The 14240-nt window shown below is 35.0% G+C and overlaps 2 protein-coding genes and 1 long non-coding RNA gene across 4 annotated transcripts; 1 reads left to right on the forward strand and 2 right to left on the reverse strand.

Moving 5' to 3' along the window:
• LOC109825348 (serine/arginine-rich SC35-like splicing factor SCL30) lies at positions 4204–10245 on the reverse strand. Of its 2 annotated transcripts, none has more exons than XM_020392193.1 (8): positions 10116–10245; positions 9599–9763; positions 9407–9484; positions 7395–7559; positions 7249–7289; positions 6467–6545; positions 6168–6389; positions 4204–4540 (listed from the first exon to the last, which is right to left on the reverse strand). In XM_020392193.1, exons 2-8 carry the CDS (start codon positions 9754–9756, stop codon positions 4417–4419), a joined length of 867 nt encoding a protein of 288 aa, XP_020247782.1. In that variant the 5' UTR covers positions 9757–9763; positions 10116–10245; the 3' UTR covers positions 4204–4416. The 2 variants fall into 2 exon arrangements, with proteins under 2 accessions (XP_020247782.1, XP_020247783.1); XM_020392194.1 differs by lacking the exon at positions 4204–4540 and adding an exon at positions 5351–5378.
• Positions 11446–14157, forward strand: LOC109826308. The gene is made up of 4 exons (XM_020393329.1): positions 11446–11534; positions 11619–11735; positions 12597–12828; positions 13170–14157. The coding sequence occupies exons 1-4, from the start codon at positions 11466–11468 to the stop codon at positions 13598–13600; spliced, it is 849 nt and encodes a 282-aa protein (XP_020248918.1). The 5' UTR covers positions 11446–11465; the 3' UTR covers positions 13601–14157.
• LOC109826309 lies at positions 11483–12799 on the reverse strand. The gene is made up of 3 exons (XR_002243272.1): positions 12718–12799; positions 11658–11765; positions 11483–11566 (listed from the first exon to the last, which is right to left on the reverse strand). It is a non-coding gene; the product is annotated as an uncharacterized LOC109826309 (long non-coding RNA).

Here is a 14240-nt window from a genome sequence, read left to right on the forward strand (position 1 = left end):
TACACCTTTGATAATTCCGCGATCAAAGGTGCTCGCTCGGCGACTCGTATCAGGAGGTCAAAATAACACAAACCAACTTTCAATAGAAAATTTCAACCACAAAATTCAGATTGATTAACAATCAATCGACGATATCCTTCCTTGCTTGAAATGATTGAAGAGCGGATCCAACTAATTCAACTGAATGATGGTCTTCACCAATTTCCCTCGGTGGAGCTCCTCATCTGAAAGTGCGACAATATTCCCCAATTCTCACGCCAATTGAGGTTAGAATTTATATATTTAAACTTTTTATTTTATTTTTATTTAGGGCTTTTTTGTGTTGTCTAGCTAATTTATAGACCTTAATTTTTATTCTAACTGTAATTCCTTCTTTCCATTTTAATATTTTTTATTAGATTTAGTCACAAAAAATGCAATTAGTTTTGTTCTTTTTTTCTTTTGTGAAAATTTACATACTAGTAATAGTTCCAGTTATCTTGAAATTATCCTTTGAGTAAAAGCTTAAAGTTATGCAATGGCTTGAGGAAATGAGATTATCTGATTGCCCCTAGAAATGTTATACCTTGAAGAGAGTAGCTTTGAATGGAAGAATTGTTATGCACATCATATGTTTGTAGAAAAGCCTCAGTTGGCTAGACTCAATTAGATATTAGATATTAAAAACAGAGCAGCACTCTACTGGAACCAAGATCATCAGAATCGGATCATTTTCCTATACATCTATTTTCATCAGCAACTCCAATGTGTGGACTAATTTAAACTTTTTGACACAATTCACTAGTCTGAAATCACGCTATGAGGTATAATATATGCCTTTCAGGGGATATTGAGGCACCTAAGATTTTTGGTTTTGTGCTGGTTTTATAATCATTTTAGTGCTAAAAAGTATTCTTCAACCAAGGGCAGACAAGTGTCTCACATTATGAGCAATTGAGCCAGCACTTCAAAATAACCTAAGACCCAGCTCGGACGAATCTACACGCCGACATCTCGCGAGGACCACTCAAATGGCGTTACATGTTGACCTCTAGCTAGGTCGACTCTCTGATCGACCTACTTGACTAGCCATTCGGCCGACATCTTGCAAAGGCGACTTAAAAGACGATACTTCTCGACCAGTGGATGAATAAAAGGCGACGAAATTCCTCGAGCCTCGAGCCCCTCCCCACGCACTGATAGCCAATCACCTCGCAATAAATGTCATTAAATGCATTATAAGCCCCATCATTCCTCTGCCCCAATAGTCTTTATTACACATCGGATCACATCGGTACCGTACACCCCCAATCACTTCGCATTAAATACTAAGGTGACCTATCTTTCACTCGTCGACTGACACCTGTAAAGCAGATGCTGACGTGGCCGCCATCCCATACTCGGTCAAAATTATCATTCTACCCTTTTACCATCACTATAAATAGGGGTACTATTTTCAACAATAAGGTAAGATCTTTTTCTCCACCCACTGTACTTAAAAACTTCTACAATTCAGTTACTTCTCCACTCAAGCATATTACTAACTTGATCGTCGAGGAACAACCGGGAAACTCAACCCCGCCCTCTTATAGTTTGTTACTTGTGCAGGGAAGAACAACCTACTCTAAAATCGAACATTCAGAGGGTTAAAGGACCTCCATCGACTTAATCACTTCTTTCATTGATTGTTTGATATCGGCCATCAATAGCTGGTATATGTGAATATCCACAACCGCAAGCGCTTTCAAAATTATCACATTTCCCTTCCAAAATAAAAATCTTCAAAACTAAATGTAATAAGTATTAAATTATCCCAATTATTGTAGCATGCTTTAACTTTTTAAAGCTCCATCCAATCCTATTAGTGTAATCCCAACATACTTCGACCTGATATTGCTTTTGTAGAAAAGATTTTCAGAGAATGCATTTTTTATTTATTTATGAACTTAGCTTGTTTTACGTTTTGTGACTTGCTAGTAATTTTGGATAATGTTATATTGTGTGCATGGTGAAGCTATGGAAGCTAGATTTGTAGCCATGTTTTTGTCTAAAGGGAGAGTCTCATAGCCATTTTTGGAAGAATTGATATGTGTTTTTGTGTGTGTATATAGCTTCACATGTTGGTTCTAATTATGTATTTTGTGGTCTTAGTTGTATTTTTACAATAACATTGATTTTGGTAGGTATGTGATGTTTATTTTACATCCTTGTGTATTTTGTAATCTTGAATGTATTTTGTGGTCTTGGTTATATAATGTTTACGCAACTATTTTTGATATGGTGTGTATGTGATGAAAGTACAACATGTTATTAAGAAAGTACAACATATTATTATGAAAGGACAACATGTTAGTTTAGAAGTATAATAAATTATTATGAAAGTATAGCATGCTATTCAAGAAGTATAACAATTTATTAAGAAAGTATAACATGTTATTGTAAAAGTATGGCATATTATTCTGAAAGCATAACATGTTATTCTGAAAGTAAATCGGGTTTTAATATAAGTATAGTAGATTATTCAAAAGTATAGCATATTATTCTGAAAGTATAACATGTTATTCTGAAAGTATAGCATATTATTCCAAAGTATAACATATTATTCTAAAACTATAGCATGTTATTCTAGAAGTATAACATGTTATTCTGAAACTATAGCATGTTATGCTAAAAGTATAGCATATTATTATGAAAATATTGCATGCTATTCTGAATGTATAGCAAGTTACTAGTTGGATTGCACGTGCAATGCACGTGGTAAAATTTTTAATTTATTCTTTTGTTATTTATTCATTTCATTAAGATTTATTTAATTTAAACCATGTATCAAACATATGGATACATACATTGCATGTGATACATATTAAGAAACTACAAGAGTCAAAATTAATAATGTTTTCATAATTATGCATTGAACTTATACACAATACACAAGATGAATGCCAATTAAACATTATCTCACAGGACTAATTAGAATATTGTCCATAGAGAAGGAACCTAATCAACCATATATATGATGCACGTGATAAAAGTCAACTCACAATCAAGAAAAAGTTTGTTGATCTTAGCTTCAAGTCCCGATGAAAAACATTGGCTGATAACCAATAACACACAAAAAACAACCATTGATATTGTTAGAGAAAAATAGTTGTCATCGCCCAATCAAGCCAGCAAAAAAAAAGGCATTCACCAATGTGGATGTACTTCATAGCTATGGATATACTTCATAGCTCGCAGAAGCTGGTACATAAAAAAACTGATGGTGTTCAAGCGTGAGATTGTCATATAATCTCATTATTTTTTTAAAAAATACCACTTTCGCCCTTAATAAAAATTTATAAATAATTATTAACATCAAACTGATAAATAATAGTATTTGATCTCTATTGCTTACTGAGAGGGTGTTTGGGTTGGGGGGGGGCTGTTCTTTCGAGGTTTTAAGCTATGTTAGCTTTTGATGGCTTTTGTCTTTTATAATAAAATCTACTTAAATATTGTTTGGGTAAAATAGTAATTTGTTTGATCAAACTTAGCGTGTTTGTGCACCCTTATTAGCTCGTTTTTCAATAGCTAGAGTGTACCAACTTCTAAAAATAAGAGCTTTTAAGAATAAGTCTTATAAGCAACTTATTTAGTATTATACCAAACAGATAGATATGAAAAAGCTAGCTTAAAAGCTAGTTTGAACAGACCCTCTGAATTTGGATGCTTGAAGAAATATTTGTATCCAAGCACAATCAAACTTATTTTTAAGGCTCATACCATAAAAGTAATAAGGTAGATAATATGAGTTTAGCGATACAAACTGCAGTTTTTTTAAGTTCAGCTCAGTTATGCTAGATAAACACATCACTCCGGAATAACTATTGCAGTTACATGAGAGCTGCAGACTAACCGACAGAGCTCAGATTTTGCTTACATCAATTATATCACTATTGCAGTTACATGAGAGCTGCAGACTAACCGACAGAGCTCAGATTTTGCTTACATCAATTATATCTTCATAAATTAAAAAAAAAAACAAAAAGGAAAAGAAGCAGCAGCTTATATCAAAATATTCTCTCCCAAAGAAATAGCCTGAGCGTCGGCTCAACAGATGATGCACGAGACATCTTGGTCAAATCTTAACCTCAAAAGTTCACATTTCATAGCAACAATAAGAATCCACATTGGTGCTAGAGCTATCACCCTCTCCACACCATCACCGCCAACAACGACTACATAAGTTGTAATTAAGTTTAAGCATAAAATTGTTCAAAAAGTCTGCAGAGACAGAAAAGGCACCCTAGAGTCAGATATGAAACTAAAAAAGTTCTGCAAGACCTGAAAATACAGGTAGGTCCAGACTTATAAAATCTACGGGTCCGAACATTGGATTCCAGAAGACATAGCAGAATACATCGCAGAAACAAAATAGATAAAACCCGCATCATCCTTTTATCTGCTGCGTCCTGGGGACAAGTCTGCAGACCTGGATCGTGAACCATAAGGCGAACGTGAAGCACGTCTTGGAGACCTTGAGATAGAGCGTCTCCTCCCATCGTCATCATAGAAATCTTTTCTGCAAATGTATGAAAGTGATGAAGGGCTTGAACTTATAATGACAATACGAAGGGCTTGAACTTATAATGACAATACGAAATACAACACAAAGTATGAAGATACTCAGTATGAAAGTGATGATTGGCTTGAGTATTATGTATGCAATCCAAAAAGAAATCTACACAATATTAAACATTTCATATAATTAAACATTTGAAAGTTTTTAAGTGCCAGTTTTAAAAACTTCAGGATATTTAAGTGCAAAATTTAAAAACCTTACGATATTTAAGTGCAAGTTTTAAAAACTTTAAACATGCAAGTGCTTCCATAAGCAATTGAGGGTACATAATTGAAAGTTTTAAACATTTTAGCGTATATAGGTGCTGGATAGAACAAGTGAGGGTATATAAGTGCAACGTAGTTGAAACTATAGGGGATTCATGCAATTAAGTCTATTTCCAATTAGAACATAGTGTTTACAGTAGCATTCTTCTTGCTTTTCAAACCTTTTCTTGACATCTTCCTTGCATATCTTACAAAATATATATTTTCCAATATAAGACACCAAATATTCATTAGATTTCAATATATCCTTTCCAATGCAAGACAACAAATATTTATTAGGTTTCAAAGATCATTCTTAATATTTTTCATTACCGAAAATGCTCTTTCAACACTTGTTACTACAGACAAGATTAGTGTTAACTTAGGCAAAGCGTATGCCTAAGTATATAAAGTATCCTTCCTCCACTAACTTCTTAGCAAGTTTACCAATCCCATTAATTTCAGAAAAAATCATGATGAGTAGCTATATAAGAGATGTAGTTACCATGTGCGATCGCTAAGCTCCATGCAATCTATTTCACAAGAGGAAAAAAATATTTAGGATAAAACTCAAAATAAATGTCACTCTTTCATGAAATTAGCCATAACATTATCAAAGGTTCCAATTTTATTAAACCCAAAACATTCTTACTAATGTCTCAAAAAGATATAGGAACAACCCTAATCATAAAAAAAGAACACATCATAAGATGGGAAAATTAGTTATGTCTATCTAAAAGCGAAAACATCAATCAGAAGGAATCGAAAGAGTTTTTGTTAAAGTTAAGGTAACTTGTCCCTTTTACCCCCATATTAAATAGCTATCAGCCAATTACCCGACCTTGTGTCAATAAGTATGTACGCGTGTGTGACGATTTTGCTGACATACTAATGTTGTTTCCTTTTTTCTTTCCTTCCTTTGATTTTGCCCCTGCATATGTTTTTTAATAAATTCTAAATCTAGACTTGAAATAGGGAATGCTCCCCCCTTAGCAACCAAAACATTGTGAAAACATTCTATATCCGCAACTATATTAATACAAATAATAAATTTATGAATGTATACTCTCTCTCTCTCTCTCTCTCTATATATATATATATATATATATATATATATATTTTTTATGTTTATTTGGAACCAAATTCATGACATGGAAATTTCATACAGAAATAAAGTCGGAAGGATTGAAATTCATGCTGAGCTAATAGAAGTTGGTCTATAACTGGTCGATAATTGATTCTTCTATATATCTCTCAAGGGGGGAAAAAGAGAGAGCAGGTGAAAATGTAAGGGAGATGTAAGGGAGTTCACAAAAACTTACTCTGCATGACCATTGTCAGGTTGATTTTGGTTAGCATTGATATACCCTGGAGACCGTGATCTGCGATTATAGTCCTCATCACGTCCTTCTGGATAATCCCTTGGGTACCTTGCATGGTCTGAATGCCTTCTTGGTGAATAATCACCTTCTCTTCTTGGAGAATAATCATCTTGCCTTCTTGGGGAGTAACCACCTTCTCGTCTTGGTGCAGGAGAGTATGACCTGAAGAGACATCAATTATCAAATTAGTTATGCATCATTTCTATGAAGTAATAACTTTGAAAGCCTTTTCAACAAACCTAGATGTATGCCGGGCTCCAGAAGTAGGTTGGCGGTAAGGAGAACGTGAACGTGACCTCGAACGAGAACGTGAGCGGCCTATAAAATTAAATGAAGCTTTATAGAAAATATTTAACACACAGGCAATCCAATATATAGATTGGTCTATAGAAGCAGCTCAAATTTGCATTAAGACAAAACTTCATAGCAACTGACAGGTAAATACATGATCCCTATATACCACACTCTTAACTTGGAGAAAACGCAAGTCTGGATCTAAGAAAAGACTAAAACATGCTCATCAAGGTTAGATGGTCTTGATGTCAACAACCCAACAGATATATTGAACTGGAAATTTTTTACCCATGGAGGTGTATATAATTCAGCATGAGAGAAAACATTAACTTGCAACTGTTTGAACAAGATCCCTGAACTCAGGGATGCAAGGGTAACTGAGAAAGTACAACAAACACAGGCAACATAAACAATTCATTTAAATCAATTTTTAATTCTATTAAAAACAGGAGAAAGAAAAAACAAAATCAAGATTTTAGTTTTCACTACTGGATGCTTGAGGGACAAAAAAAGATGTTGCCAACACTTGCGTATTCTCATATTTAAGAATCAATGCTCAGTAAGTCAGATAATCAGTATTAGAGTACTACTTAAACATAAATATATTCATAAAGCAATTACAGTTGTGATAGTAACAAAAAGAATATTTCACCCATGACAAAAGTTAGATGACAGTTGATGCCAAATGTCAACAATCAAAAATAATATCAAGAAATCAAGCAAGTACCATGTCCAGAAGATCGCCGATCATCATAACGAGAAGGCCCACTGTGAAACAAATAATAACAATAAAGTATATACAATATTAAACATCACACCTATTAGTAATAAATACAGTAACAGCAGTAAACAAAAGGGAATATATGTTAGTACTTATGTATTGATCTGTGACGCATGTCCTCAGGCCTTTTCCTTGTTTCAGATGCAACCACCACAGTTATCTCTCTTCCACCAAATCGCCGCCGATTCATCTGATACTGAGCTTCTGCAGCATCATAAGGGTCAATGAACTCCACAAATGCAAATCCCCTGGGCTCACTGCAATATAAGTTTGAAGCATAATTAGTGAGGATGGTCAAAGCCAGTGCAAAACCAAACATGGGAAAGGTAAAAACAACACAGCTACTTGCTAAGTTTACCATCAACAGTGTCATCATTTAATGACTTCCTAAAAATCTTCATGATGGATAGGCATTTACTTACTATCGTTTCCATCAAAAAAGACAATCAACTACCGCATAAGGCATCTAGCAGTCCACACTCTAATGCCTTGACCTCTCTTCTACACAATATGTACGGAAACTTCGTAAAGTCACATATCTTCAAATTCTTCAAATGAAGTAACTACTTGTATCACTTGATATTAACTATGCTTCCACTTCTCATGCAAATTTAATTGGTCTTCATTCTAACTTGATCTTCAACAACCTCATGTTGATGTGGATTCCAAATGCTTCTTGATAGGGAATGCTTCATTTGAATATGACTCTAGACCCTCAACCGAAGGAATAAGTTAGGCAATTGTAAAGAGTGAGCATCATAAAGTGCAAAGCTTCTAATTACTTCAATGCAGTGCACCCTTGAGAAGCAAACCAAATCGCAACTTACTGCAGAAGCACAAAAGAAGAATATAATAACCATAAAAAGTATGTTTCAAAGCATTTTTTCTACCTTGGTGATATTGATATAAAATTCCAAGAAAGAAGAAAATGCAGAATAAAAATCACCAGGTTGATTATATTTCATAAGGCTCCAACTCTTAAATAAGAAGGCATCCATTTATAAATGTGAACAACAGGATGGTTCCTCAGTAGATACCATAATTGCATCTTCTTTGTACCCCTCCTGGTCCTGGGGAATTTGAAGAGAAATTATGGTTTGAGGCATCCACCTCACAACTACACTGGCATCAGATTTTATGAGACCCCACTGTAGCTCATAGTTTCATTGGCAGATATATGACATGAATTAATAAGCAAACCAGATAGGTATCAAGTTGAAATAAAGTCACAAGAAGCTTGGAAATTTCATTTGCAGCAGTTTCTCCAAATTTAGCTTACATCCTAAAGCCAACCATGAGAATATGATAGTGAAGCAAAGGCAAGACTACAATATGCTAACGGAGCAAGTGCAAAACCTTAGTCAAAATTCTTGAAATCACCAAAATAACATTAAAAACTCTACATGAGCATAATTTACTAATTTGGTTCTTTTTTTTTTGTCATAATGTTGTGCACCAGCTTCTCTTGCACTCTGCAAGATACTCTAAACTTTGAGACTGTTGATCAGAATTCCATGTATTTGGAAGCCAACGTTCACATAAACTTATATCTACAAATGAATCTCTTACATATTACACTACCATGCATCCCTCAGAACTTGCCCTTCGTTGATTGCAGTACTGAAAATAATTCACAAAGAAAACACCATCACTTTTGCAGTTGTGTTTATAATTATACCACACAATGGGGAACATTCCAGATGAACTGATCGCTCCTTTTCCATCCACTAATAGAGGAAAAATAACCAAATACTGATAGCTTGCTCTTCACAAAAATTATCATATGACACGCGTACCTTATGCCTACGCCTCTTGCAAATCCTACTTTAATGGTGTAATATAAACCTTTTCCTTATATCTCAAAGAAAGCATTCTCAGATAAAACATAAAACCATTCAGGTGTAGCAGTAGGTTAAGACCACCTCCAGCCTTCTTCAGGACTTAGGTAAACGCTAACCATGACAAGGGTTTTCTTATTCGTAATCTCAAGAATTCAACTGAACTACGTCGAATCAGAAATCATAAGAGAGATGAACTATACATTAAAAAGGAACATTCACATCCTTAATCATCAAGGCCTAAACATCAACCACTAAGAACTCACCCAGAATAATAATCCTTCGGTAAATAAACATCCCTTACTCGCCCAAACCTTTCAAATGGGGCGCGGAGGTCCTCCGCTCTGTAGACAAGAAAACAAAATTGTCTAAATATGCAAGGACAAATATACAACCACTATCAACCCTTCATATAACAAAGCAAAACCAACTACAAACATCAAAGGAAGAATCTTTACCTGCAATTCAGGGGAATGTTTCTAACCAAAAGACTCTGACCAGATTCCCTGCGCCCGCCGCCGCCGCCACCGCCGTACTTCCTCCTCGGTGGACTTCTTCCTCTACCACCATAACCTCTTCGCGGGGGGCTATAATACGCCGGACTGTGCCTCCTCATTATCGAACTGTAACAAGAGATGCTTTAAATGTTCGTATTTTTGGGGCAAACTGGCTTTCAAGAAATCAAGCAGCTTCAATAAGCGAAAGGGAAATTTTTGTTTTTGACTTTTAGGTTTTTTTTATTTATTTAACAAGTTAGGAAACTCAAAACAACTTTATAAAACCCTAATAAAATAAGAAAGATTTTCAATTGATAAAAGTCAAGAAGGAAAGCCCTAATCTTCGAATATCTCACAAAAGATTAAGCCCTCAAGCGCTCTCATAGAAGGTTCCCGCAAAAGGGAAAGTTAGGGTTTTACAAATCGAGAGAGAGAAAAATAGGGTTTTTGAATTCGATTTCAAAGATCGACGACTAACCTGGAGAAAGAATGCAACGAGTGCAGAATTTGGGGTTTCGATCTCGGGAACCCAAACCCTAGCGAATTCACCAGCTAGAATGAGAGAAGTCGAATAATTGGGAACACGAGAGTCAAATAGGGATCCATTTTTGGTTGGGCTGAGGTTAATGGGCTTCTATAAGTAGGCTGTGATTTGATTCTTTATTGGAGCCCATTATATATGGGCCTTAAGTAATAGTTCCTAAACGTAGCGATTTTAAGGTCACACTTGTATAACTTTTCTTTTTCTCAATCAAGAACTCCGTTTGGCTACTATTAAAAAAAAGTAGAACTATTATGATTTGTTTTGAATCTAACACTTATTATACCACTCACAAATTATGTTGATTCTTAATTTGCACTAAAAAATTATAATAATTTACTTGAAAAATTAACGATTACTAATAAAAAAGAATAAAATATGTTTTTAACTGTACCTCTCAAACTATGTTTACGACTTTCATATGGTCATTTTGTGAGCATATAATAAAATATTTAACAGATTAATAACATAATTATGTTTTTTTTTCTTACTTCTTGGTGAGCTTTTATCAGTTTATGTCCTTTTCCCCCAAACCGAAAAACATATTTTAACTACTTTCTTGCTAGAATTTTTTATCATCACCCTTTTATGAATTAAAAAAAATTATTTTCTAGAATGCAAAGATACAAGAAATGCAAAAAATAAAATAATAAACAAAAATCATGTCATTACTTTGTTAAATATTTGAGCGTAGGCTCACAAGATGATCACATTAAGGATACACACATAGTTTAAAGAGGAAAATATGCATGCATATTGGTTCTTTAAGAACAAGGGGAGAGTTCACTCATACTTTTAAGAGGGAAATAATGATATTATCCCAAAAAAGAAAAAAAACATGTAAGTTCTGGGTACATTTTTTTTTTAGAGATATATAAAAATAAATAATTAAAAAAAGTCGCCCCTCAGCAGAGAGTTACGAGGGCCAGATGGCGTTTTTTGTTTGGACTGTTTTATTAAATTCAATTCAGATGTAATTCTACATCCCAATCGAACCAGCGTAAGAAAATTAAATGCTTAGCACCTCTTCATCCCACTCCTCCAACCGCATAGATTTTAAGCTACTCACGCGGTACATGTTAATAAAGCAAAACCCATAAAACTTTTGACCAACGTCCACGGGTCCTGTGAGTAAACCTCTCTTTATTTATTATTATTATTATTATTATTATTATTATTTCCTTCAAACACCGAAAGGATTAAATGAACACACCTGCAGTTTTCTACCACCTTCAAACTTAAAACTCTTCAACCACGTATTTAAATTCACAGCTAACAACATAAGTAATGAAGTTTGAAGATATCCTGATGCAGAGGAGAAGGGAGCATCAGAAGAGGCGAGATCTCGAGGAGGAGGTGAGTTGAGCAGCAGCCTGCTGAGCTCTGTACTGGGGATTATATATGTTAGCGAAAAGAATGAACAGTTGGTAACTGATGCAGGTGGAGGAGTTGCAAGAGATACTTCAGGCGGAGAGAAACCTGAATCGGGCGCTAGAGTGCGCGATGCGCGGGCCAGCGGTTTGCCGTTCTTGCCTGTCTTCATTCCTTCCTCTTAAGGTATCGTCGGGCAATTACCTGTAAATTAATCTACGTTTTTGTATAATAAGTTTTGCGTAAAAATAATGAGGAATGGGAAAAATGGGTATGAGATGAGAGCTCATGTTGCCAAATGAGCTACCAAGAGGCTCACCCTATTTGTAACATCTCTGGTCTCACCCACTCTGTCTCTTAGTAGCTCATTTTGCTGGACGAGCCGTCACCTCGTAACCATCAAACCGTCAGGGGTAGTTATTAAGCTATAATAATGCAATGATTCAGATAAGGTCATCGAGAGGAAGTGGCTAATAGTTTCTAAACTGACAGAATCCTTCAAATGTCAGCGATGGCTACGAGAAAAGAGAAGCATGTTCTTTCTGTAGGAAAACGGACCAATCGAAAAAGAGAAAACCATAAAAATCCCACATTAGAATATCACTGAACAATATGGCAAGACTGTGATCTCTAAGTTGCGATGCTAAATAACCGAGAACAAATGAAAGTGAGATGCATATTATTCCATCAATACTCAAGACTCCATAATGATTCCAGATTCCCACATTAATCGACAATAAATCTAAATTCAATGAAAGAAAAGCTTCGAGATAAAATATCCTAACCTAATTGGTGTGTCTACACAACTCTGTATATATAATTAGAAAACAAGATTTGTAATTGTTAGTAGAACCAAATAGCCATCTTCTCCAAAACATCTCAAGCATGAAAATATTATCTGCATGAGTCAATTCTACTGAATATTAATTTATGCTAATCATACACACCACTAATTACCAGCCAACATAAACAACAACATACACTTATTCGACCGCAACCACAACATGGTCAGAAGAAAATTTTATTTAACATAAATTATCTGTTCAGGTGCAGGTACTTCTAGCAGAAATAGCAATGGTCGAAGAAGAAATAATTTGCCTGGAGAGAAAGGTGAAAGACTTGAAACTACATTTGTATCAAGAGAGAGAACAGAAAGAATGGGATTTACATGAACAGCGGGAGCCCAAACAGATGGAATTCCTATGCAGTCCTGAAGATGAAAGATATGCTCTTGAATTGGTGACTGAAACAAGCAGCACATCCTGCAGAAAGCCAAAGGGTATAAATATTGCTTAAATCGTGTCAAAATCCCTCATAGTCAATATACATAGATATTATTGTGTGTCATTAAGATTCCAAGGAACCTGCACAAGTTCTCTTGAAATCAACAAAAAGGAAGAAAAAAAATATCAACAAGTTCATTTACAACTATGAAACAAATCAAGAAGGAACCAAGACATGAAGGTAATTAAATCTTCTAAAAGTGTTGGCCTGTTATTAATCGTGCTAATTGCATTTATTTACCATCTACAAGGAACTGCTAGCATCTTTAGAGCACACAGATTTGCATTAAAAATAGGTTTTTCATAATGAAATTAGTATGGTTTGGATTTTCAACAGATAAGGAAGCTGTGTATTCACGAAGCTGCAATGAACCAAATCAAAGCTGGGGCCTTTCAGATGAAGAAACCAGTACCGAATCACCGAACAAACTGTCAGAACAACTCATCAAAACTCTGATCATCATTTTTCATAAACTTCACAAGTCATCCATGCAACCGGAATGCAAAGAAGATACTGTTCCTAAACTTAACATTTCTTGCATGAGCTCCAGGAGTGTTATCTCCAGGTCTTCATACAACTGCAAGTCAACCGTGTCCTCTTCGAACACTCTACAGATATCAGATCCTTATGATGTTTTGCTAGAAGGTGAAAGAACAGCACGAGATATTGGAGCATACAAGAAGTTCATCCATTTCACAAAGAGTTCATTGGACATGACTCGTATAAGATTATGCGGTCCAGCAATTAGGAAACTGAGGCAAGTATAGTTGATAAGCATATGTTACGCCATGAACTGACATAATTATTCAATGGGGGCTTCTTACATATTCTAAAAATTCTACCCTTCTCATAGTTAGTATCTTAGTGCATTACACGTGTGCATATTGACCATGCTCCTTCCAGGATACACATGGAAATACAATTACATCTCATACATAAAAGTCCTTAAAGTTGGCAATCGCACTTACACCAAGAATATGGACATCCAGTATATGGCATGAGAGGCATACGTTGGTTCAATTTGAAATAAATTATTTACCATGGCTTTCTTTTGTCTAATACTAATAATGAGAAATACTAACTGTCAATAAATAAAATGCATGCCTACTGGGGATACAATATAAGTGGTACAAATCATTACTATAGTTCTAAGTTAGTAAACAAGGTTACAACTATTTCACTAGAAAAAGGTGATCATTGAGAATACAGTGTTTCAGAAACTTAAACATTATTGACGATAACGAGTTCTGCCATTTAACAGGTATTCTCTCTCTTATCAGAAGCGATCTCCATGTGCAACCTTTGAGAAATCATCTTTTTTTTTAAGTATCTTGATGCATGAACTATGTACTGCTGAACTAAGCTTCTTGACGCACAACCAAAATCTAGCATTTCGGATCAACACCT

This window comes from Asparagus officinalis, chromosome 10 (genome assembly GCF_001876935.1).
Source record: "Asparagus officinalis chromosome 10, Aspof.V1, whole genome shotgun sequence".
In the NCBI taxonomy this organism is placed as follows: Eukaryota; Viridiplantae; Streptophyta; class Magnoliopsida; order Asparagales; family Asparagaceae; genus Asparagus; species Asparagus officinalis.

Bases quoted from the DNA above. Each gene is read 5' to 3' on its own strand.
- LOC109825348 (XM_020392193.1), bottom strand. From the start codon at position 9,756: ATGAGGAGGCACAGTCCGGCGTATTATAGCCCCCCGCGAAGAGGTTAT. The intron at 9,485-9,598 runs GTAAAGATTCTT...TCTTGTCTACAG, and splicing joins AACATTCCCCTGAATTGCAG to AGCGGAGGACCTCCGCGCCC. The intron at 7,560-9,406 runs GTGAGTTCTTAG...CTTATATTGCAG, and splicing joins CCGAAGGATTATTATTCTGG to TGAGCCCAGGGGATTTGCAT.
- LOC109826308 (XM_020393329.1), top strand. From the start codon at position 11,466: ATGAAGTTTGAAGATATCCTGATGCAGAGGAGAAGGGAGCATCAGAAG. The intron at 11,736-12,596 runs GTATCGTCGGGC...TTATCTGTTCAG, and splicing joins CTTCATTCCTTCCTCTTAAG to GTGCAGGTACTTCTAGCAGA. The intron at 12,829-13,169 runs GTATAAATATTG...GATTTTCAACAG, and splicing joins ATCCTGCAGAAAGCCAAAGG to ATAAGGAAGCTGTGTATTCA.